This window comes from Euleptes europaea, chromosome 10, assembly GCF_029931775.1.
Source record: "Euleptes europaea isolate rEulEur1 chromosome 10, rEulEur1.hap1, whole genome shotgun sequence".
NCBI classification, from domain to species: domain Eukaryota; kingdom Metazoa; phylum Chordata; class Lepidosauria; order Squamata; family Sphaerodactylidae; genus Euleptes; species Euleptes europaea.
In genome coordinates this window covers 12,295,154-12,318,093 of record NC_079321.1, presented here as the reverse complement: position 1 = coordinate 12,318,093, position 22,940 = coordinate 12,295,154, and the positions used below count along the sequence as shown (strand labels likewise).

Below are 22,940 nucleotides of genomic sequence, written 5' to 3'. Positions count from 1 at the left end.
CTCCAAACCACCATTCTTAACCACTACACCACTCTGCTGGCCTGAGTAGACACTACTGACTTGGATGGACCGATGGTCTGATTCAGTCTAAGGTGGGTTTATGCGGCCATGTGTTTATCACAAATATGATTCACTGTGCAGGAACGCTCCCCTTCTCCTACCTGAAGCTCTCCCTGCCACCATCCACTGGAATTCTTCTTCAAAATGAGGATCAGCTGACCAGGAGCCAAACTGAGCTGCTCTGCTCCCGATGCAGCGTAGGCTGTGGTCACCTGAGCAATTTCTGAAAAGAGAGGCACGTTCAGTGGTCCATCACCAACCCACCACTGTAATAAACTAGGCGGCTGTAAAAAGGACCACACGCACCAGGTTTTTTATTCAGCGTTCCCGTTTTGCTTGCAGCGGCAGAACTCTACAACAAAAGAAACATAAAACTGAATTACACAAGCGCACCCAAAATGCGGACACGTCTGCAGCTGTGGCACAACTTAACTCAACTGGGACTGCGAGCACAGAGGGGTGAATATTCTGCTACGGTTACCCTAGAGCAGAGGTTCCCAAACTGTGCACCAAGGAGCACTTGGTGCTCCGCGAAACATCTCCTAGTGCTCCATGAAGAGATTGGAAAGAAAAATACTACTGTCATACAGTTTAGTATATAGGTGCTAGGTGAAAATTAGTGCCCCGTGACAAATTTTTCTCCTGAAAAGTGCTCCATGACTCCGAAAGTTTGGGAAACTCTGCCCCAACGTGGTGCCTGTGGGTGTTGTTAGAAAGTGGGCAGGGCCAGGTGGGGCTTGTGCCCAGCAGGGCGTCTGATTGCCCACGCAGATGAAAAGGCAACCTGTTAAACAGAGCTTCTGCCTTAAATGTTGAAGAGCTACTATGAGAGTTGTGCATAACCTAGCCCCCCCCCCCCGGACATTTTGTGGTTGGCTTTGCCTCCTGCAGCAGCCATTTTGTTGTTGCTCCCACCACTCTGCATCACCTGTTATATTGGGTGCCGTGTTAATTTGTTAAATTATTAAATTAAATTGGTTAAATGTGGAACTCCCTGCCCCAGGAAGTGGTGATGGCTGTCAACCTGGAAGGCTTTCAGAGGGGAGTGGACATGTTCATGGAGGAGAGAGCTATTCATGGATACTAGTAAAAATGGATACTAGTCATGATGTATACCTATTCTCTCCAGGATCAGAGGAGAATGCGTATTATCTTAGGTGCTTTGGAACACAGGCAGGCAGGACAATGCTGCTGCAGTCATCTTGTTTGTGGGCTTCCTAGAGGCACCTGGTTGGCCAAGGTGTGAACAGACTGCTGGACTTGATGGACCTTGGTCTGATCCAGCAGGGCTTTTCTTATGTTTTTAATTCCAAAGGTGCTTGAGGGCTCAAAAAGGCTGGGGGACCCCTGCAGTAGAGCATTCATTTGCAACTGGATCGGCTCGGCTACACCAGCAAATCCAATTGCCAAGGACTGTTCTAGCACAACAGCAATGCGCTATTCCAGTGACACTTGGACGCAGCTCTGGTTTAATGAAAGCCTGTTCAGGGTTTCACTTTCTGGGGTGAACATGCTTTCAAACCGCTTTTTGGAAATTCTCATGGGACTGTTCTCGTCCTCATCTTTCTTTGCTGATGGAATCATCTGGGAGCGGTGAACTGTGCTGGCAAACCCCTGCAGCCGTTCACGTAGTGCGCCTTTCAGATGCTTCCGACATTTGAGCGCATTAACCATACAACTCGCAGGCATCAGGACTATCAGAACCAAAAGTGTTGATCTGGGAAGAGAGGGGAGTTCCTTTGCAATTGGTGTAGAGGAGAATCTCTAGATCAGAACCTCAATATTTTTCTTGAACCCTCCGAGCACACACACACCCTTGTGCTGGCAAAAAGCCTTACATCTTGATCCTTTGGTCTGACATAGTTTGAAGGAAAGATGCCGCTTCTTTCGCCAGTGCTTCCGGTCCACCATTCTCCATCTTTCTGAGTGACTAATATTTCTTCCCCTTCCATGAAAGTTAAATCGCCTGGTTCAGAACTCGTGTAAGGATACAGCGCTATATACTCTGGAAAAAGCAAAGCAACTTCAGCTCTACACATTTACTCAGACAACTCTTTCAATTTTCAGACCTTGAAATCAGAAATCATTTAATGACTGATAAAGGAAAAAAAAATGCTGAATGCCTCAGTATAAATTTTGTCAAATATTTTTTCAATACATGGGCCAAATTTTGACAGTGAAATGTCTACATATGAATAAGTTCCCTTCATAGTACACATCCGCTAATCTATACCTCTCTGAAGCCTATCCTTTGGATCTAGTAAAACCAACACTTACCGATCTATGTTTTCAGCTTGTCTCAAGCAAGTTCAGAGTAGATGGAAACCAGAATAAGCCAGAGGTTTGCGGACTTTCAAAAAGTGGGACCCATTCTGAACTTACTGCAGTTTTCGGGATTCTCTTGCAAAGTAACTGCACACTACTTTGCTCCTCCCCAACACAAACTGCAGGAATTGCACCTCCGTTAACACAGAACAGGTTTATATTTTATTTTTCATGTTCATTACTCAGCAACAGGCTGTAGTTCAGGGCCATTTCACACCTTACGAAGAGGCAAGCCCAAATTGGACACGCAGCCCGATTTCCCACCTCAGCCTTTTCTCCCCCCACCCTCTTGGTCTCACGAGCCACCTGTGAGAGTCATGACCCTCTGGGGGGCTGACCCACAATTTAAGAGCCACTGGGATAAGTATATACATGAACCACACAAGAAAATTAATGTTAAAAGTGTTCTGAGAAATAGATTCAACCTATTCTAATGAAGTATAAACAGATCTAGCACAAATCTGCTGCTAGCTGCCTACTTGAATTTGATCCATGTAGGTTTTTCCAAATAACCTCACACAGAGACAGGCAAGCCAATCTTGGGTATCACAGATGGCTGACTATCAATTTATGACAGTAGTCAGTGCAAAATATGACAAATGCCTCGTCAGAGCCAGTGTGGTGTAGTGGTTAAGAGCAGTGGACTAATCTGCAGAACTGGGTTTGATTCTCCACTCCTACGCATGAAGCCTGCTGGGTGAGCTTGGGCCAATCACAGTTTTCTCAGAACTCTGTCAGCCCCACCTTCCTCACCTGTGGGGAGAGGAAGGGAAGGAGATTGAAAGCAAGTTTGAGACTCCTTTCAGTAGAGAAAAGCAGGAAGTAAAAACCAACTCTCCTTCATTTATAAGGCAATGATTGTTTAAATGCAAGTCTTACCTTCTCCCAGGGTGTAAGATGGTGCTACATGCTTCTTATTTACAGCTGCGTAAACCGCTTCTGATCTACAAACCAAATAAAAAGGCATTATTCCGGCCACTGCCACAGTTTTCTTTATTCAGCATGACATAAAAGCCAGGCTTTTACAACTTTGATAGACCAAGGGTCTGATTCAGTATAAGGCAGCTTCATGTGTTCATGTGTTAAAGCTATTAACTAGGCCTCTATCCCTGTTCCTTCAGTCTCTTAAAATACGTATCTACTAAACCACAAGCTCTTAGCACTTGTAAAACAAGTTCAGGATGGGAATATGAACATATTATTTACTGAATCCATAAAGCCAGGATGAAATTTAAATTTATACAATAGTTAGTAACCACTATGTCTGGTATTCCCTCGCTGATTCCTCCTTCCTGCCCAATGTTTTAACGGTTTTAAATGTTTTAACTGTTTTTTATGTCTTGGAATTCTTTAGCTCTGGTTTTAATGATATGTCGCTGTTTGGGGTTGGTTTTAAAATGTCATTTTACTATGTAGGTTTTAATTTGTTAGCCACCTTGGTGGCCCTTGTGAGGGCAGAAAGACAGGATATAAGTTTTGTAAAATAAAAATAAAACACACAAACATATACACATGTACCTCCCGCCCCGCACATCTACCCTCCATCCCAAGCTGTCGTTTAAACAGCGGGAGTTCAAAAAAACAAAAACACAAATCAGCTCGTGGATTAAATGAAACAACAGTCAAAAGGGAAAGACAAAACAGTGAGTGTCCTCATGCCTAATCCTCAAAATTGGTATGTCTACCCAGAGGAGTTAATAGAATGGTTTGAGCATTCCAGACACACCATTGGAACAGAAAATGCTATGGAAAAAACCCTGGGTGCACACATGCCCCCTCCGGATCCGAGCCTTTCACTCAGTTTCCTGGATGCAGTTTTTCAAAACATACTTGTTTCAAAAGTCCCACGAACTTCACTTACTCTTCTTTTTGGTATTCAGTCCCAGGCAAGATCTTCACGTAGGATTTGGGGAACCATCCTCTTCCACCGCCTACTTCTCCAAACCACCAGTTTTCCTGCTGCTCCAATACAGTAATTATGTCGTTTTTGGAGAAATTCAAGTGGTTCTCTTTTTTTGCAGTCCAGGAGCAGAGTGCCTGGGCTCTTAAGTTCTCCACAGCTTGCCCCTGTCAAAAATAATGTATCAGTGTTGATAATGTGCAAAAGCTTCTTAGAAAGTACTTCCTAATGCAGAAAGGACGGAATTTCTGGGATGCACTTGTTAATTGGACATTAAGCTTACAGAAGAGGAAGATCATCCCCTAAATACAGACAACTTAGGGTTATAAATGACCTAGAGAGCCAGTGTGGTGTACTGGTTACAAGCGGCGGACTCCGGGTTTGATTCCCCACTCCTTCATATGAAGCCTGCTGGGTGACCTTGGGCGAGTCAGTTTTCTCAGAACTCTCTCAGCCCACACAGAGGTAGGCAAACCACCTCCGAACTTCTCTTGCCTTGAAAACCCCATGGGATCGCCATAATTCAGCTGTGACTTGACAGCACACACACACACACACACACACACAAATGACCTATAGAACACTATGTACTGAACTCTATTTACATTCACCACTAAGGCTAACTCAGTTTTCCCCAACTGTTCTTAGATTTTAATTATCTGGTACCCATTTAAATAAATAAGGCAAAAATTCGCATGTATTATTTATTTATTTTCAGTTATAGTTTGCCTTTCTCAATATGACTCAAGGCGGATTCCAGGTAAAGGTAGTCCCCTGTGCAAGCACCGGGTCATTATTGGCCCATGGGGGTGACATCACAACCTGACATTTACTAGGCACACTATGTTTTATAAGGTGGTTTGTTAGTCTTTAAGGTGTTACTGGACTCTTGCTCTTTTCTACATGTATATTTAGGGAAGGGAAGGTGATTGTAAGCCGGTTTGATTCTTCCTTAAGTGGTAGAGAAGTTGGAATATAAAAACCTACTCTTCTTCTTCATCATCATCCTAAACTTACACTAACTGCTACACAAAGACAGAGGAACAGAAAACTGCCCCCCTGTTAATGAAACATACCTGCCCACGGATGGGAGAAACAGATCCAGGCGATACCGTACGAGTAAAAGCAGATTTTTTCTGCCATGTGTTAACATTTAGGCTTGAGAAAGATATATTTTGGTAATCTGATTCATCTGCAGGTTTACTTGGTGAAAGTGGCCTGCAAATTCAAAAATAAGAACATAACACAAGCAGGTTTTAAACAGTGTCAACAGCTGGAATTATTAGTAGGGTTGCCAAACTCCAGGTGGTGGCTGGAGATCTCCCGCTATTACAAGTGATCTCCAGCCGATAGAGATCAGTTCCCCTAGAGAAAATGGCCACTTTGGCAATTGGACTCTATGGCATTGAAGTCCCTCCCCTCCCCAAACCCCACCCTCAGGCTCCACCCCAAAAATCTCCCACCGATGGTGAAGAGGGACCTGGCAACTCTACTTATTATTGGTTGTTAGCCACAAGGTCCCTGAAACACACACAGGTACACCTGCGGTGCTTAGGGTTGTGTTCATCACAATTCAATGAACATAAGAGGTGCCCTGCCGGATCTCAGCAGTGGTCCATCTAGTCCAGCATCTGATTTTACATAGAGTACAACCAGTTGCCCGGGAAGGCCACCTAACAAGCAAACTGGATACTACCTCCTAGAACCAGTATTCAGAAGCTGATTGCCTCTGGATGTGGATGGACATAAGAAAGGCCCTGCTGGATCAGACCAAGGTCCATCAAGTCCAGCAGTCTGTTCACACAGTGGCCAACCAGGTGCCTTTAGGAAGCCCACAGACAAGACGACGGCAGCAGCATTGTTCTGCTGTGTTTCACAGCACCTAATATAATAGGCATGCTCCTCTTATCCTGGAGAGACTAGGTCTGCATCATGACTAGTATCCATTTTTACTAGTTAGCCATGAATAGCTCTCTCCTCCATAAGAACAGCCCTGCTGATCAGACCAGGGCCCATCAAGTCCCGCAGGCTGTTCACACAGTGGTTAACCAGGTGCCTCTAGGAAGCCACAAACGAGACGACTGCAGCAGCACCATCCCACCTGTATTTCACAGCACCTAATACAATAGGCATGCTCTTCTGACCCTGGAGAGAATAGGTATGCATAGTGATTAGCATCCATTTTGGACTGGTAGCCATGAATAGCCCTCTCCTCCATGAACATGTCCACTCCCCTCTTAAAGCCTTCAAAGTTGGCAGCCATCACCACATCCTGGGACAGGGAGTTCTGCAATTTAACTATGTGTTGTGTGAAGAAATACTTCCTTTTAACATGGAGAGGTGGTATATACACATTTTTATAATGAATAGTATGGAGATGTCTGTAAAATTTTGCCAAATTGTACATGTTTTATGTGGTGGGGTGCTGTTATACTTACTCTGCAGGAACTGAGGCAGCAGGCAGAGATACTGTAGGTGGGAGTAAGGCTTTCTTCGGAGATGGAAGTGCTTTCTCGTTTTCAGGTATTTTTTCTACATAATTGCAAGGAAACCACCCAAGATGCCCTTGGAAGCTTCCATAAAACCAGCCAGGCTCTCCCTCAGTTTTTTCATCAACCTGAGGAAACATTTGCAATACACACACATACACTCAGTCAACAGAGATACTTGGAAATGTCACTGAACTATTACAGCAGGGGTCTCCAATTTGGGGTCTGCTGGTGCCATGGCACCCACCAACACCTTTCCTGGTGCCCGCCAAGAGTTTTTAGAAAGTGGTCAGGGCCAGGTGGGGCTTTAGTCCAGCAAGGCTTCTGATTGTTTGTGAAGATTTTTAAAAATATGTTGCTGTGGCAGTTGCTGCCACCACAGAATAAGAATTGGTTTTTATATGCCGACTTTCTCTACCTTTTTAAGGAGTCTCAAACTGGCTTACAATCTGCTTCCCTTCCTCTCCCCACAACAGACACCTTGAGAGGTAGGTGAGACTGAGAGAGCTCTAAGAGAACTGTGACTAGACCAAAGTCACCCAGCTGGCTTGATGTGTAGGAGCGGGGAAACCAATCTGGTACACTGGATTAGAGTCGGCCGCTCATGTTGAGGAGTGGGGAATCAAACCCGGTTCTCCAGATTAGAGTCCGCCGCTCTTAACCACTACACCATGCTGGCTCTCACAGCACAACTATCTTCATTGTGTGACTGAGGGTAAGCTGCAGCAGCCGTTTTGTGACTGGCTTTGACTCCTGCGGCAGCCATTTTGTGGCTGCGCCTACCACACTTTGTCAGAATTCCTTAGGTGCCCACAGAGTCAAAAAGATTGGGGACCCATGTATTACAGCGTCCACTTCCTACCCATTTTCTCATTGTTGCCATTATATGTATTCTGTAAAGATGTGAACAATCAGTTTTGTTTAGAAATAGATTCTCATTTGGAATTCAGGGAAACAATATGCCAATACCCAAGTCAATGGTATCAAATCAAATCAAATTTATTAATACAGCCAACAGACCAATCGCATGCGGACACATCAACATTTCCAGACTCAAATGTTTTGCACTGCAGAATCACAGACTGCCCATACAAATAAAGGTCTAAGATCAATAATAATAATAAATAAACCTTTTATACACATGTGGTGGAAATGTGAGAGAGCTATAGCATTTTGGTCTGAAATAGTGAAATGCTTGGCTGTTGGAATAGAGATGGATATTCCATGTAAACTCGAGATATTCCTGTGAAATCTGGTACCTAACCTAATTAAAGACCAATTTTGTATGGGATTATATATGATAACTGCTGCTAGAACGATCTTTGCCAGACATTGGAAGCAAAAATCGATTCCAAAGATAGAGGAATGGCTGGTTAAAGTTAAATAAATTTATGTTTTAATTAAGCTAACAGCATATCAGAAAAATAGAGATACAATAAGTTTAGATGAGTTATGGTCAAAAACTATAAATAAAATAGATAATTTTATAAATAAGTGCGAGAAAGGGGAATGCATTTTACTCAGTCAGGACGGAACAATGAATATGAAGACAGAGAAATAAGCTGTAACATAGGAGTCCTGTTGTTATCGTGTATATAGATATACTGTATTTTAAATCATGAAGATTGTCTTTCTTTTTTTTCTGTTTCTTTCAGTTGCTGTTACTGTTTGTTGTTACTATTATCCAATAAATTTTAATTAAAACAACAAAAAACAAAACAGAAAAACAACAAAAAACAACCCCTGATAAAATTATCACCTTAAAATTGATAAAATTGTAATATTTTAATGATCATTGTCTAATAAAGTCCTGCGTATTTTAATAGCAACAGCACATAACTTGGCAGTTTAGAGCATAAGCTGAGGATCGTCTCCTAATTGGAGCTTCTTTGCCAAAAGCTCAACTGACTCTTCAGGGAATTTACCAAGCCCCAAGTCAATGGTATTTAAATTGTATTTCTCACCTGAATCAGATCTCCAACATTGAAACTCATCTCATCGTGATTCCTGGCTTCAAAGGGATATAAAGCTCTGTAGTTCACATAGACAACCGATTTCCTAGACTCAGGGGCACTCGCAGTACGGCCTGAGAAGTCGAGGGAGAATTCATTAGAGGCTGTTCATCCTGTGCATTTTCTCCAAAACAGCAAGTACAGCAACTCAGGGTTTGCACAAAGGACTCTAGAAGACCTTCTTGCTCAAACTATGGTGAAAAAGGGGGGGAATCCAGCACCAATAAAAAAGCATATTAGCACAGCTTTCAAGCACTAACGTGGCACCTGTTAATTAACTGGAAGCACCAGAAGAACGCAAAGCATCAAGCTACACAGTAAAATGTATCTTCGCAGGGCATGGGGATACCTTCATTTTTCAGAGTTGACTTAAGGGTTCGACTCTCTGTCTGTTTCAGGAGGCCTGCAAATTTCTCGTTTAAGCGGAGCTGAGAAACGGGTTTCTTGGGTTCGTGAAGGTTAGCCGTATCTTTTCTCCGCTTCTCTTCTTCCAGCAGTTTGCGTCTCTCCTCAGCTTGTTTTGCAATCTGCTCCTGCCTTCTCCTCTCGTCTTCCTGCTGCTTCTGCCTCTGCAGTTCGGCATCTCTTAGCATCTCCGCTTGCTTGGTTTTCTTTTCCTCGCCAAGCTTTTCCTCGGCTACTTTTTGCTGCTCTCGTGCAACGGCCTCCTCAACTTTCTGCTTTTGCTCGTGGATTTTCTCCAGCATCCGCTCTTCCTGTAGTTGCTTTCTTCTCTCTTCTTCCTCCCTCCGGATATTCTCCTGCCACAAATTCTCCTTTTCCCGTTTTGCTTTTCTTAAAGAAAAAGTAGGGGAAACACCATAAATAAAATAACCCTTATTGCGCTTTCGCAGAAAGGTAAGCATTGGTTCAGATTATTAAAGCAGATATTCTGGGCAGGCCTTATTCTCTCCCTGTAACTTGGAAAGTCTGAACTAAGGATTGCACTGATAGCAATGCTGATATACATATGCTAACCTATGAAATGTGTGTTGAACTTTTTATTGTGCATGCTGCAGCTCTAGGGATTACAGTTATCTGCTGGGGGGCAGGAGATCTCCCAGCCCCCAGCTCCTGTTGTGGGCCGCTGCTCCAGTGGCTGGCAGGAGAAAAATAAAGTAAAAAATTGTCATCCACACAACAATGTTCTGTCACTTCCAGGGAAAACCTGGAAGTGATGTCACACCACTCTAGGAACTGCAGGAAACTCTATGGTTGCCGGCAGCTGGATGGCAACCCATGTCCCTGGTTGGTAGGAAAGCGATGCCGCTGGAACATAGCTGGTCTTATGGGGAAGGTGTTCTTCTTGGAACACTTGGCGTTGTGTGTGTCTACGTGAGCAGGTCTACCAAATAATGCTAACGTTCTTTAAAAATAGATCTACAGGTTGAGTATCCCTTATCCGGACTGCTTGGGACCAAAAGTGGTCCATACTTCGGTCCTTTCCTTATATTGGAATATTTTGGAATTTTTGCATATACATGAGATATTTTGGAGGTTGGACCCAAATTCATTTATGCTTTATATACACTTTATACACATAGCCTAAATGTAATTTTAAACACTATTTTTAAATAATTTTTTGTACACTGAACCATCAGAAAGCAAAGGTGTAAGTATATCACCTTCGCTGCATTTCCAAACTATGCCCATGGAGCTCCTTGCAGGCTGTTTTTAAAAAAAAAACAAAAAAACCCTGGCTCAATGCATTTGCTTATGGGGTAGTTCAGTAGAAGATCTCCCCCATTATGTCCTGGTCTGGCCTTTATACACTGAGCCCCGGAACAAGTTTTGCCAAATATTCTTTCTGTATTACAATTATCATCTGATGCTGACAGACTTGTTATCAGATACAGATCCTTATATTTCTCCAAAAAATGACACTGTACGGCTGCGCGGCCAAGAAAATCAGGGCGAAGGAAATCACAAAAGGTGGAATAACTGGGTAGAGCCGAATGGGCATACTTCAATTTTTAAACTTTTGTATTCCTTTTAATGATATTGTATATGTTAATTTTCTATTAATTTGTTTTAGATCTGCTGTTATATTGTTTTAGATTGTAATGGCCTATGGCCTTATACAATAAATTTGACTATGACTTAACTGTCTCACCAGAATACCTGTATCAGCTGTTAAACGAGAGCAACAACAAACTAACTAGCAGCAGCAGGCTTTCAGTCTCCACCTACGATGCAGTGTACACTGTATTTTATTTTTTTTAGGTGAGAGGAAACACTGAAAGCAGGCAGCATGGATCTGCCTGCACGCCGTCTCAGAGGGTCTGGTTTTTGGATCAGTCTGGATATGGGATGTCCAGATAAGGGATACTCTACCCGAATCACCTTTAGAATGGTTCTGTTGTTAAAGGTGGTTTGCAACAGCGTCAACAGAAACCTTGCAATCGTGATGCTAAATACGAAGTGTCAAGCACAAGATAATGCTAAAAGGAAAGGAAATTAAAGTATCTGCTGCCACCCACCATACCCCAAGTCCTCAAAACACCAGCCTATTTTAACCTGCCACTTGAGAGAGTCTGGGGTGGGGGAGTTTTAGAGAAAACAGGAACATTTTTGTGAATCGCATTACCGTGAAGCCTCCTCCTCCAGCCTCTTTTTCTGCACAAGCTCAGCTCTCTTTTTCTCTAGCTCTCTGATTTTATCTTGTTTGATCCTGTGGAGTTGCTCTAGGGCTACCTGCTGGGTGTTGTAGGCCTCTCTTAGATCCTAGCCAGGAAACATAAAAGACAAATGAGCAAACACAAAATCAGGGGGACCTTTAAAAAAAAAAAATTCATGAGTCATAATCCAAGTCCTGATACAAGCCAGCAAGGTGGCTCCAAACCGAACAACTCTCAGTCTCCTTAACAACAATGTCAAGCAGGGAAATTCAAAATTATCAGATTTGCCAATGCTTCTGACATTTACAGTTCAAAAAAACCTTCTTTTCTATTAGTGACTGGAAGCAGTAAGACATCACAGGGGGAATGAAATACAGGCACAATTAACTCCCTTTACTAGATGAGAATATGAGAAAAAAACTGGGGAATTATTAAAGGGACACTGGCACAGAATTCAGCTTATCGCTGAGCCTTGCTATTCTGTTCTCTGTATGAGAAAGGAAAAAAAAGAAAAGAACAATAAAAGGTATGTAAAGCCAACTAGATTTATTACATCTTGATGTACACGCATTCGGTAGCATTGTTAATTGTGTACCAGATTGTGTGAGCAAATATCCACGGTTTGGGTTAAGAGTTTAAATCAAGCCACACAAAATTATAGAGAAAAATTATCTCATAGGGTTCATTTCCAGATGTGTGGTTTTTTTAAAAATAACTTTCTGCATTTATGACCACTGAGGAAGGCCTATTCAGGTCGAAACGAGTATGGTCTATAGCATTGGTCATTTAAATTGATTGTATATCAACTGTGTATAAGAATTTTATAACTGATATTTTTATATGTAGCCTGTATTGCAGGCCCTGTGTTTTAAAATTTTTTTATAGTATACACCATGCAATAAATGTAATTATTTTGTTTGTAGCTCAACCTTTGAAGCTCTCTCAAAGCATTAATCCCAACAAATATTCACTTTAGGACACCAAGAATTACAAACTATGAAAACATAAAACATTTTTGTACAGATGTAGAGTACACACTTTTAATGCTTGTCACAAAAAGGAAGTAACCATCCATGTTACCAAGACTGTGTTCACAAGAGCAAGCACCTGGAGGGCCATGAATAATTCCTGCTATTACAACTGATCTCCAGCCAATAGAGATCAGCATCAGGAGAAAATGGCTGCCTTGGCAATTGGACTCTGTGGCACTGAAGCCCCTCCACTTCCCAAACCCTGCCCTCCTCAGGCTTCGCCCCAAAAACCTCCCGCCAGTGGCGAAGAGGGACCTGACAACCCTAAGTGTGACTATTGAATACTGATGGAGAAGGCAACAACGCAACGTGTTTCATAAGCCAACGCTAGCATTCTGGCTACAGAAATTTCAAAAGGCACTCTTCACTGTTGAAGAGACTTTCCATCAGTATTTGTTTATCATGTATTTTAAACATCACAGGCTCTGTTTAGGGCAATTTTTAAATAAATCAATAAATATCTTCAAAATTTTTTAAAGGTCACTAAATATACACATATGAAGACATACACTTGGGGGGGGGTTGTTGTGATGTGCGTGGAGTGGTGGTTGTGGTGATGGTGGTAGTAGCAGGAGCAGGTTCCCAATATCGCCTCTCATTTCCTATTCCAGCATGGCCATGAAATGATACCAGAGTAGGACTATGTCGATAAAGAGGCCACCCTACACACAGACAGATTTGATCATCAATGGCTCTGAAGGAGTTCTATGAGGCAGGGTTGATAAGCTTGCAGCTGTCAACATGTTGGGGGATGAGGCAAAAATCTTCCCTCTCTTCCCCTCACCAGGACAGACTGCGGCCAAATGTGGGTGGAATCCAATGATACACCTTTACTTTCTCTCAAACTGAACTTGGGGGCGTTGCTCTCCTTCACTATTGAGCCAGGATCATGACAAAATGGATCCAAAGTGCAATTCTTTGCTTCCACTTGTAATCTGTAGTGATTGTAACTGAAGCATAGAATTGTCTTTATGGTCCCAGATTTCAAGATACCGAGCCGGGTAAGACTTCCATGGGACTGAATACCTTGGTATGTTTAGACACCTATTCTTGATTTACTTTGTCTAGATCCACATATTAATCCCAATTGATAGAGAGTCTGAAATGATGCCTTAAATGAGAATTCAAGGAAGCCACCGTTAATGCAATATCACCAGTGCAAAAAGAGATCTAACTGAACTTGTGTCTCAAAATGGCTTGTAGCTATTGCCATGTCTATTCAATACCCATGGGAGAACAGGATGCATCTTCGCCATGCCCTCTCAAATAATTTAAATGGATTCAACATATGCTCATTGACCAGTATTCTAACTTTATACTAAGTGTACATATCTAGAAAGAATACTTCCCACTCTACACAGTCAAAAGCCTTCTTCAAGTTTTAAAAAATAACAGCATAATCTTCTGTAAATTTGTTTAATTCTAGTAATGCTATTTATCAGACACCTTATGTTTGCAGGCATTTTCCTACCAAATAAAAATCTGCCAGATTGTGTTGACATACTTGGGGATTAACTTCTTTAGTCTGGTGGTAAAACTGTCCAAATTTGAACATCTTCATTCAAACAGCAATTAGCCCATATATATCCAGAGAAAGTGGCTCTTTCTCTGGTTTTAGCAGAAACAGAAATTTCATCCTCCGATTCTGGCATAGTTTCATGATTTTTTTCCCATCTTGTCTCATTTTATCTCTGAAATCTGACACAATATTTGGGAGGATTTAGTAATCCCAAGAGGATTTAATATTTTAAAAGTTATAGCAACTTTAATTTCTTCCACACTGACTGGGGCTGCAAGTGTCTGAATACTTTCTTGAGGAAATAACGAAATCAGATGTCCGAACGTTTCTATTCAAGTCAAGTCACTGGAAGTCAAGGACACTTAAGAAACAAAGCTTAATGAAAAGACCTCTGTAATTTTAAGTCACGAATTGGAACTGATTCTCACTGCTTCTTTGACTGACTCCTAAGGATGTCATCAGCTGTTACCCTTAGCATCTCACCTGTGGGACAAGCTACAACTGTGTCTTCTTGAACAGCGATGGAGCAACAGCTTCCTGCAGTCATCCACTAGTTAAAGAGTGTCCCATTGACACCCACACTGGGTGAGAAAGGGCCTTATTCACAGCAGTATACATGACATTCCCTTAGAGCCCATTCCTGAAGACCCCCCCCCCCGAAGCTCCTTAGGAGCCGGTACGGAGGCAAACACGCCGGCGTCCAGGCGCCTCTGGCCCCTGCCGCCAGCGCAGCCATGCCAACATGGCTTTCCCAGAAGGGAAAGCCCGCGCCGGTGTGTGTGGCAGTGTTCCCTTCTTTTTTTAAAGGCTTTTTTTTGTCTCTGTGGATCTGCCCCCCTTTCAGTATTGGGCTGCCCACCTCTTTTTCCTAGCAAAATACCCTAGGCCTTACATAGCCTCCAACATTTAGACTGTTTTTGTGTGTGTTAAGTGCCGTCAAGTCGCTTCCAACTCATGGCAACCCTATGAATGAAAGTCCTCCAAAATGTCCTATGTTTGACAGCCTTGCTCAGATCTTGCAAATAGAAGCTTTTGGCTTCCTTTATTGAGTCAATCCATCTCTTGTTGGGTCTTCCTCTTTTCCTATCATGACTGTCTTTTCCAGTGACTCTTGTCGTCTCATGACGTGACCAAAATACGATAGCCAGACTGTTTTTACCAAGGCACATTTCACCAGGATGCTTGGAAATTGAGATGACTTCCTCAAATGAGATCCTCCATACCAAATTTCATACTGAGAGGACAGTAATCTCAAATTGATAAGAAATCAAGGTATGGCAAGTCCTCCAGCACAAACTGAACAGAAGACTTGAATATGTACAGGCAGACCTTCCAATCACTGGCTTCATATTCCCCAATCCATTGTTTTCGTGAGCTGTAAAAGGCACAGAAGTTCCCCACCGAAGCAACAAACGTCACATATGACCAGACAGAAATTAAATAGGTGCATTCATACTGCTAAGTATAGTACATACATGAGGGTAGTCAGGCTACTGAAACCGGGCACTGCAGCTAAGTGTTTGTAATGTCAACATATGAGATCACAACAGAAAGGAGGAGACGTCTCACATTTATATATGTAACTGATTTGGGGAGACAAACATTTTCTCACAAAACCAGGATTTTCCTGCATTTTTGGAAAAGGGCTGGAACATACTCCAACCCTCTCCATGGTCTTTTTTTTTTTTAATACCCTCCTTCCCTGGAGGTTTTTAAGCAGAGGCTAGATGGCCATCTTGTCAGCTATGCTGATTCTATGACCTTAGGCAGATCATGAGAGGGAGGGCACCTTGGCCATCTTCTGGGCATGGAGTACGGGTCACTGGTGTGTGTGTGTGGGAGGTAGTTGTGAATTTCCTGCATTGTGCAGGGGGTTGGACTAGATGACCCTGGTGGTCCCTTCCAACTCTATGATTCTATGACAGAAATGACTGGACTATAGAAATTCAGGCCTTTTTAAAAAAGACAATCTTGCCCAACCAGCCTTGATTCCACTACCAACAGCTCTTTAAAACCTTTAATAAGGATGACTTACAAAAAGCGGCATGCAATACGTGGGCCTTTTCAGCCTTCCCTAAGAAACTGGTGACGTTTACATTAAGTGCCTGACAAATGAGAGCCGATTAGCTAGCGAGCCTTACTTGATATTGTTTCAACAGTTCCATGTGCAGACGAGTGTTTATAAGTAAACAGAAAGGCAAAGGGGAAAATGAAGAAGAAGCACTTTTCACACTCTGTAGCACAGATAGTTGCATAAGCAAGATTTTCAGTTAAATGCTCAGGAAAGTCAACATTAAAAAAATAAAATAAAAACTAGAGGGAACTGTGAAATTATTAAAAGCCAAAAAAATAAAGCCAAAGATTAGAAAATAACCTTAAGTAAGAGGAATAGGTTGTTCAGACAGCTTAGCAGACACAAAAGGCATTGAAGAACAGAATCATCCACAGTCTCACACTGCAAGATAAGGCAGATAATTAAAAGAAAAGCCATTACACTTTGCACTTGATTTATTAGATCAGTAAGAAATTTCTAGCGTTGTAACGGGATCAGTTTGAACTGTTCCCAATAAGCGTGTCAGGAAGTAATAGTGGCATCTCTATTTTTGAAGAATGCACCAAATTTTCTTCTGCCCCCATCATAGATAGCATTATATGCCCTAAACATCTATGCAGCACAAGTCACAGAGCATTAATGGTTCACACCGACATTGCTGCAAGCTATAAAGAGTTATGCAGGGAAGCTGTCCTGATTTTTGTTACATGGTGAAAAAGCAGGGAGAAACAGGTGGCCATCCTATCTCTTCTTGCTATGTGGTTAGTTGTTATTAGTCACAAGAATATTAAAAACATTATTTTGCACGTCTTTGTGGTGAACACAATATTGAGGAATGTTAATTCAGTCTGGTGGTGGAAAGTGGTGGTTTGGAGCGAGGACTCTAATCTGGAGAACCAGGTTTGATTCCCCACTCCTCCACATGAGTGCCAGAGGCTAATCTGGTGAACCGGGTTGGTTTCCCCACTCCTCCACATGCAGCCTGCTGGGTGACCTTGGGCCAGTCCCAGTTCTCTCTGAACTCTCTCAGCCCCACCTACCTCACAAGGTGACTGTTGTGGGGAGAGGAAGGGAAAGAGATTGTAAGCCGGTTTGACTCTCCTTAAAAGGTAGAGCAAGTCGGCATATAAAAACCAACTCTTCTTCCTCTTCTGCCCTGGAAGGCCACTGTTGGCCAGGAGCAAGGTGAGCCCTAGTGGCCCCTGTGGAACTTGCAGATTCACAGGGGCGTTGGCTTCGATCTAGGTGGCACAACACTGACAATGAGGTGAGCTTCCACCCATTGCCCTGGCCATCACTGCTGCCCAGGGAGAGGCTGTGGCTCAGTGGCAGAGCATCTGCTTGGCATGCAGAAGGTCCCAGGTTCAACCCCCAGCATCTCCCGTTAAAGGGACCAGGCAAATAGGTGATGTGAAAGACCTCTGCCTGAGACCCTGGAGAGCCACTGCCGGTCTGGGTAGACAATACTGACTTTGAGGGACCAAGGGTCTGATTCAGTGTAAGACAGCTTTATGTGTTCAATGTGTTCAGAACTAGGCCCAGTGGCTCCTGGGACTGTGCCAGCACCATAGGGGAAGCCACATTCGGCCATGGGTGCTCCAGAGTCGTTTCAATATCCCGATCTGTTCCTGCACTGGGGAAGGAGAAGGCCAGAAACTGCACAACGCTGATGTCAGCAGCTCACTCTCTTCAACTTCTCACCTCGGTGGCACATTACCAACACTGAGAATGGGATTACGAGTTCAGTCACAGATCAAAATAAAGGGGGAAAAAAACCCTTTACCGGGAGAGACATCCAAGGCAAACAGGCAGAGCAGCTGCCCTTTAACTGCAGAAAAATCAGCCAGCGTCCCAACCCAGTTAAAAGGCTACGCCGAAATTGTACCTTGAGCTGGTCATTAAAACTGTCCATTTCAGAGAGCTTAGAAGCCGTTTCTTTCTCGAGGGCATCTAGCTGTTCCCTAAGTTTTTGGCACATTCCTTCCTTTTCTGAGGACTTCTTGTGCAGTGAGTTAAATTCTGCGTCTGTAGGAGAAAGACCGAACACTGATTACAGATCTTCACTGACAAACTTATCTGCTTAATCCTCCCCCCCTTCATCTGAATAGCCGTTGTTATTCACAGCTTGCTCTAACTCGCATAGTCATGTCAGCTAGGTCAGTGTTATTCCCATTTTAATGGGGATTGAAAGCAAGAGCCTTACCCAAAGATGCTTACTGAATTCATAGCAGTGCAGAGAATTCAGCCCACTGTTTACTCCAGTACATTGGGACTCACAATGGTATCACCAGGGGGTTGTAGATCAGTGGTAGAGCCTCTGCTTGGCATGCAGAAGGTCCCAGGTTCAATCCCCAGCATCAGGGCCATCTTAACAGCATTATGGGCCCCTGGGCAAACCAGTGTGCTGGGGGCCCTACGACAACCACTCACAGGAATAAAAAGTTTAGTATAGTCTAGACTACTGTGTAGTAGTATTTATTTATGGTAAGTCACTTACCATACACAGATTAGCATAGGACCCCTATGCTCGTGGGGCCCCCGGGCAAGTGCCCATCGGGCCCATGCGTTAAGATGGCCCTGCCCAGCATCTCCAGCTAAAGGGACCAGGCAAGTAGGTGATGTGAAAGACCCGTGCCTGAGACCCTGGAGAGCCACTGCCAGTCTGAGTAGACAGTACTGACTTTGATGGACCAAGGGTTTGATTCAGTATAAGGCAGCTTCATGTGTTCATGTGTGTTCACCACACACTTGGGTGCGACTCCCTCGCGCACCTACTATGAACGCGCCAATCCAGTTATGCTTTCCCATAAGATTTAGGAAACTGATCTGACTCAAGTTTGCACTGCCAGTGCTGGCAACTGAAAATAGTTTACCAGTCCCCAATAAAAAACACTAGGCCCAGAAATAAGGCTGATCAATTAAAAGGCTCTAAAAAGATAGTTGCTAATTTACAAACATGGTTGATGATCATAAATATATGTAAATGACCAATAGACAACCAAACGTGTTTTGGCCTATGGGGCCTTCTTCAGTGGTCATACATACATTTCCATATTTTAGAAACACATCCTGAAGTACATATAAAGGTATGCTGAAAAGAAATTGTCTTCTGTATTGTGTGGCCTGTTGTCACTTATTGGTGCAAAGCCTGGAATATTCACCATTTAAATTGGCTCACACTGAGATCTTGTAATGTATTTCTTATTTTGTCACGATATGTCTATCATCACATAAATTTGCAGCTCAACTTTTAGGTTCTCTGTCTGCCTTGCCAAGGTTGAGCTTTTCCCCTTTTCGTTAATTCCATAGGATCTGGGAGACCCAACTTCGAATCTCCACTCTGCCGTGGACACTTGGGAAAGTCACATACTCCTAGGCCTAACGTACCTCACAGGGGTGTTGTGAGGATTAAAAATGGAGGAGGGGAGAATGACACAAGCTGCTTTGGGTCCACACTGGGGAGAAAGGCGGGGTATAAATGAGCAAATCTAAAAATGAAGGAGGGAAGAACCATTTACGAGCTACTTGAAGGAAGGTAAAAAAAAAAAAAGTTAAAGGTCCCCTGTGGAAGCACCGGGTCATTCCTGACCCATGGGGGGATGTCACATCCCGACATTTCCTAGGCAGACTTTGTTTTACGGGGTGGTTTGCCATTGCCTTCCCCAGTCATCTCTCCTTTACTTCCAGCAAGCTGGGTACTCATTTTACCGACCTCAGAAGGATGGAAGGCTGAGTCAACCTTGAGCCGGCTACCTGAAACCGTCTTCCGTCGGGACTGAACTCAGGTCGTGAGCAGAGCTTGGACTGCAGTACTGCAGCTTACCACTCTGCGCCACGGGGCTCCTACTTGAAGGAAAGGTAGGATAAAAATGTGATTATACAGGCCTGGCATTTGGGAGATGCAAGGCAGTGTAGTCAGTAGGGAGAGGAAGCCATGATCCCTTCATGGATTCTGCTCATGGCCTGTTGGATCCAATTCTTCCTGTTATCCAATGCCCCCTTTCTCCACGTGAAGCTGCCTTATTCTGAATCAGACCCTCGGTCCATCGAGGTCAGTACTGTCTATTCAGACTGGCAGTGGCTCTCCAGGGTCCCAGGCAGAGGTCTCTCCCATCTCCTACTACCTGATCCTTTTAGCTGGAGATGTTGCGGATTGAACCTGGGACCTTCTGTACGCCAAGCAGATGCTCTACCACTGAGCCACGGCCCCTCCTGGATATTCAACACGTAATCGCTAGGGCTTGCCAATTTTCTACATTTCCAGAAAATTCTTCGCTTGCCATACAACCAAGCCAGCCCATTTTCCACTGCCTTTTTGGGACCTCTCCCATCACTAGGCTCTGCCCTTTCCTTATCCCTTTCTCAGTCTTACCTGTACTAGTCCGTTCCTACCATCTTAGGAAGTTTTATAGTTCTTTGTTCCACAGTGAGCCAGAAGATGAAAAAAGACAAAGTCATTTTCTTTAAGGTACTTACTAGGCGAGTTGCCCAACTGCATGTGATTTATCCTCTCGCTTAGCTGCTGTTTTTCTGGAACTAGGAGAAGCAGCTGGTTCTGGTGTTCCTGTAGAGAAGAAAGGCATCTTTTTGGAAAAGTATACTCATCATTTCTATGTGGCATTCCCTGTAGAAATGATTAAAATTGGCTGGGCTGATTCATTTTATATGACAGAAAATTCCCCCCATGAAAATCCCATGAGGTGTTGCCTTAAGTCAGCTGAGACTTGACAGCACTTTACACACACACAAGGTTTTTTAAATCACTTATAGAACCCCTTTTGTGATGCGGAGGCAGGCAATGGCAAACCACCTCTGAACATCCCTTGCCTTGAAAACCTACGGGGTCGCCATAAGTAAGCTGTGACTTGATGGCAAAAAAAGAAAGAAAAGAAAAAAAGAACCCCATTAAAATGCAAGAGAACTAGGCTGAATACATAAACACTTTATATCAGATTGCCATTTGTGATTTGTTTCTCTCACAAAAGTCTGCTTAGGAAAATATTCATTGAATATCTATCACCAATGTATTTCTTATGTTCTTATTTAATTATTACAAGGTCATCTGCGGCAAAATGCAAGGTAGAGACTGTTTAACCTGGTAGATAACATTTAGATAGTAGTAAAGTTTACTTCAAGTATGTGGTGTGTGTGTGTGATGGGGGAATTATAGGTATGGAACGTAAGAACATAAGAAGAGCCCTGCAGGATCAGACCAGTGGTCCATCTAGTCCAGCATCCTGTCTCACACGGGCCAACCGGTTCCTCTGGAGATCCAACAATGGGGCCTAGACGCTGAGGCCTTCCCCTGATGTTTCCTCCTGGCACTGGATTCAGAAGTTGACTGCCTCTGAACATGGAGGTTCTCATGTTCAGAGGCTTCCTATGCTGTGGCTCAGTGGGAGGGGAGGAGCCGTGACTCAGTGGTAGAGCATTTGCTTTGCATGCAGAAGGTCCTAGGTTCAATCCCCGGAATCTTCAGTTAAAGGGACTAGGCAAGTAGGTGACGTGAAAGACCTCTGCCTGAGACCCTGGAGAGCCACGGCCGGTCAGAGTAGACAATATTGACTTTGATGGACCAGGGGTCTGATTCAGTAGACGGCAGCTTCATGTGTTGTGTTCAAGCACTGCTTTTGACTCCCAGAAAATTGATTTAAAAAATTAATTCAACAGAGAGAATCACTTTTCCCATTTTGTCCCGCATTTGTTAGAACTCACCAAACCACCTGCTTTTAACATACCTGAAGCTGTTGCTGCAGCTGTTTGATTTCCATAATTCCCAAGTCACATTTCTTGTCCAAAACATGTAGCTCATTCTTCTGAATTTGCTTTCTGTTTTGAATGTCTTGCAATCTTCCAGAGATTTGCTGGTGTTTGTCACTCTGTAGTGGAAGGGGGGGAACAGTTCTTCTGATCACACTAAAGCATTTCTCCAATATCTATTAGACAATCTCTGCCTCTATCTCCACCATACTCCTTAATGTCCATCTAGTCTCCTGACCAGGGGTGTCGAACTCATTCGTTACGAGGGCTGGATATAACATAAATGTCATTTGGTTGGGCCAGGCCATGCCTCAACAGCCCAGATCGGGCCTGGGGTGTGTGTGACTGCCATGGCTGGCTCTCAGGCTGGATAAGAGCTCTCAATGGGCCAGATCTGGCCCCCAGGCCTTATGTTTGACACCCCTGCTCCTGACCCTCCCCCACCTTGCAGAAAGTCTAAAGGAAACAATGAGTAAAAGAATCAAACCATTACAAATCCATGACGAGTGTTGAAAATCAAAAACTCTCCAGCAAGCAAAAACCAGCCCATAACCTTCTTCCAAAAATGTGGGGGTTTGGGCAAGTGCTTTGTAAGCAAGCAGTAAGGTTTTTTTTTTCTTTCCTAAAATTATTCCCCTTTTCATCAATTGCAGAATCAGGGGAAAAAAATAACAGTACAGTCATTTAACTTTAAGGGAATCTGTATACACTCTAAAAGAAAAAGAGATAATTCTCTGCATTTTAAAGTATGGCAATTCAGTGTTACTGTTGACAAGAACTTCATTGTAAGGTCTTATTTCTAACTTTATAATTAGGCAAAAACATCCATAGAAATCTACGCAAAACAGGTTCTCTTCTGCCACTGACAGAAATTAACAGAAAAATATACCAGAAAAAAAGGTAACTAACAGTGCATTCCTGAGCCTCCAGGGCGAAAGCCCTTAGGAAGCCAAGAAGGCACTGTGCCGGTGTCCGGGCCACTTACGCTGGTGTTAGTGGCCCCAGCGCCAGCGTGGAGGGCTGGAATCCAGTCTTCGGCCGCTGCCGTGGCTGTGCCACCCTGGGATGCCGGTGGGACCTTCTGCCAGCGTCTTGCCGGCGTAGAGGCTCATGCCGGCGTCCCAGGAGGCATCCTGGTGTCCTGGGGGGCATTCCCGGGGCGGAGCTGCTGTT

The 22,940-nt window shown here is 43.6% G+C and overlaps 1 protein-coding gene across 1 annotated transcript in view; it reads right to left on the bottom strand.

Moving 5' to 3' along the window:
- Positions 1–22,940, bottom strand: part of ITSN2 (intersectin 2) — a 112,936-nt gene that overhangs the window by 33,346 nt on the left and 56,650 nt on the right. Inside the window, exons 14-27 of the mRNA XM_056856153.1 lie at positions 21,746–21,886; positions 20,484–20,571; positions 17,893–18,032; positions 16,329–16,409; positions 11,374–11,510; positions 9,136–9,581; positions 8,739–8,860; positions 6,724–6,902; positions 5,362–5,503; positions 4,247–4,452; positions 3,265–3,329; positions 1,899–2,065; positions 367–412; positions 162–283 (exon numbers count right to left, since the gene is read on the bottom strand). Of these exons, the coding sequence (XP_056712131.1) occupies positions 162–283; positions 367–412; positions 1,899–2,065; positions 3,265–3,329; positions 4,247–4,452; positions 5,362–5,503; positions 6,724–6,902; positions 8,739–8,860; positions 9,136–9,581; positions 11,374–11,510; positions 16,329–16,409; positions 17,893–18,032; positions 20,484–20,571; positions 21,746–21,886 (2,082 nt within the window). The remainder of the gene's footprint in view (positions 1–161; positions 284–366; positions 413–1,898; positions 2,066–3,264; positions 3,330–4,246; positions 4,453–5,361; positions 5,504–6,723; positions 6,903–8,738; positions 8,861–9,135; positions 9,582–11,373; positions 11,511–16,328; positions 16,410–17,892; positions 18,033–20,483; positions 20,572–21,745; positions 21,887–22,940) is intronic.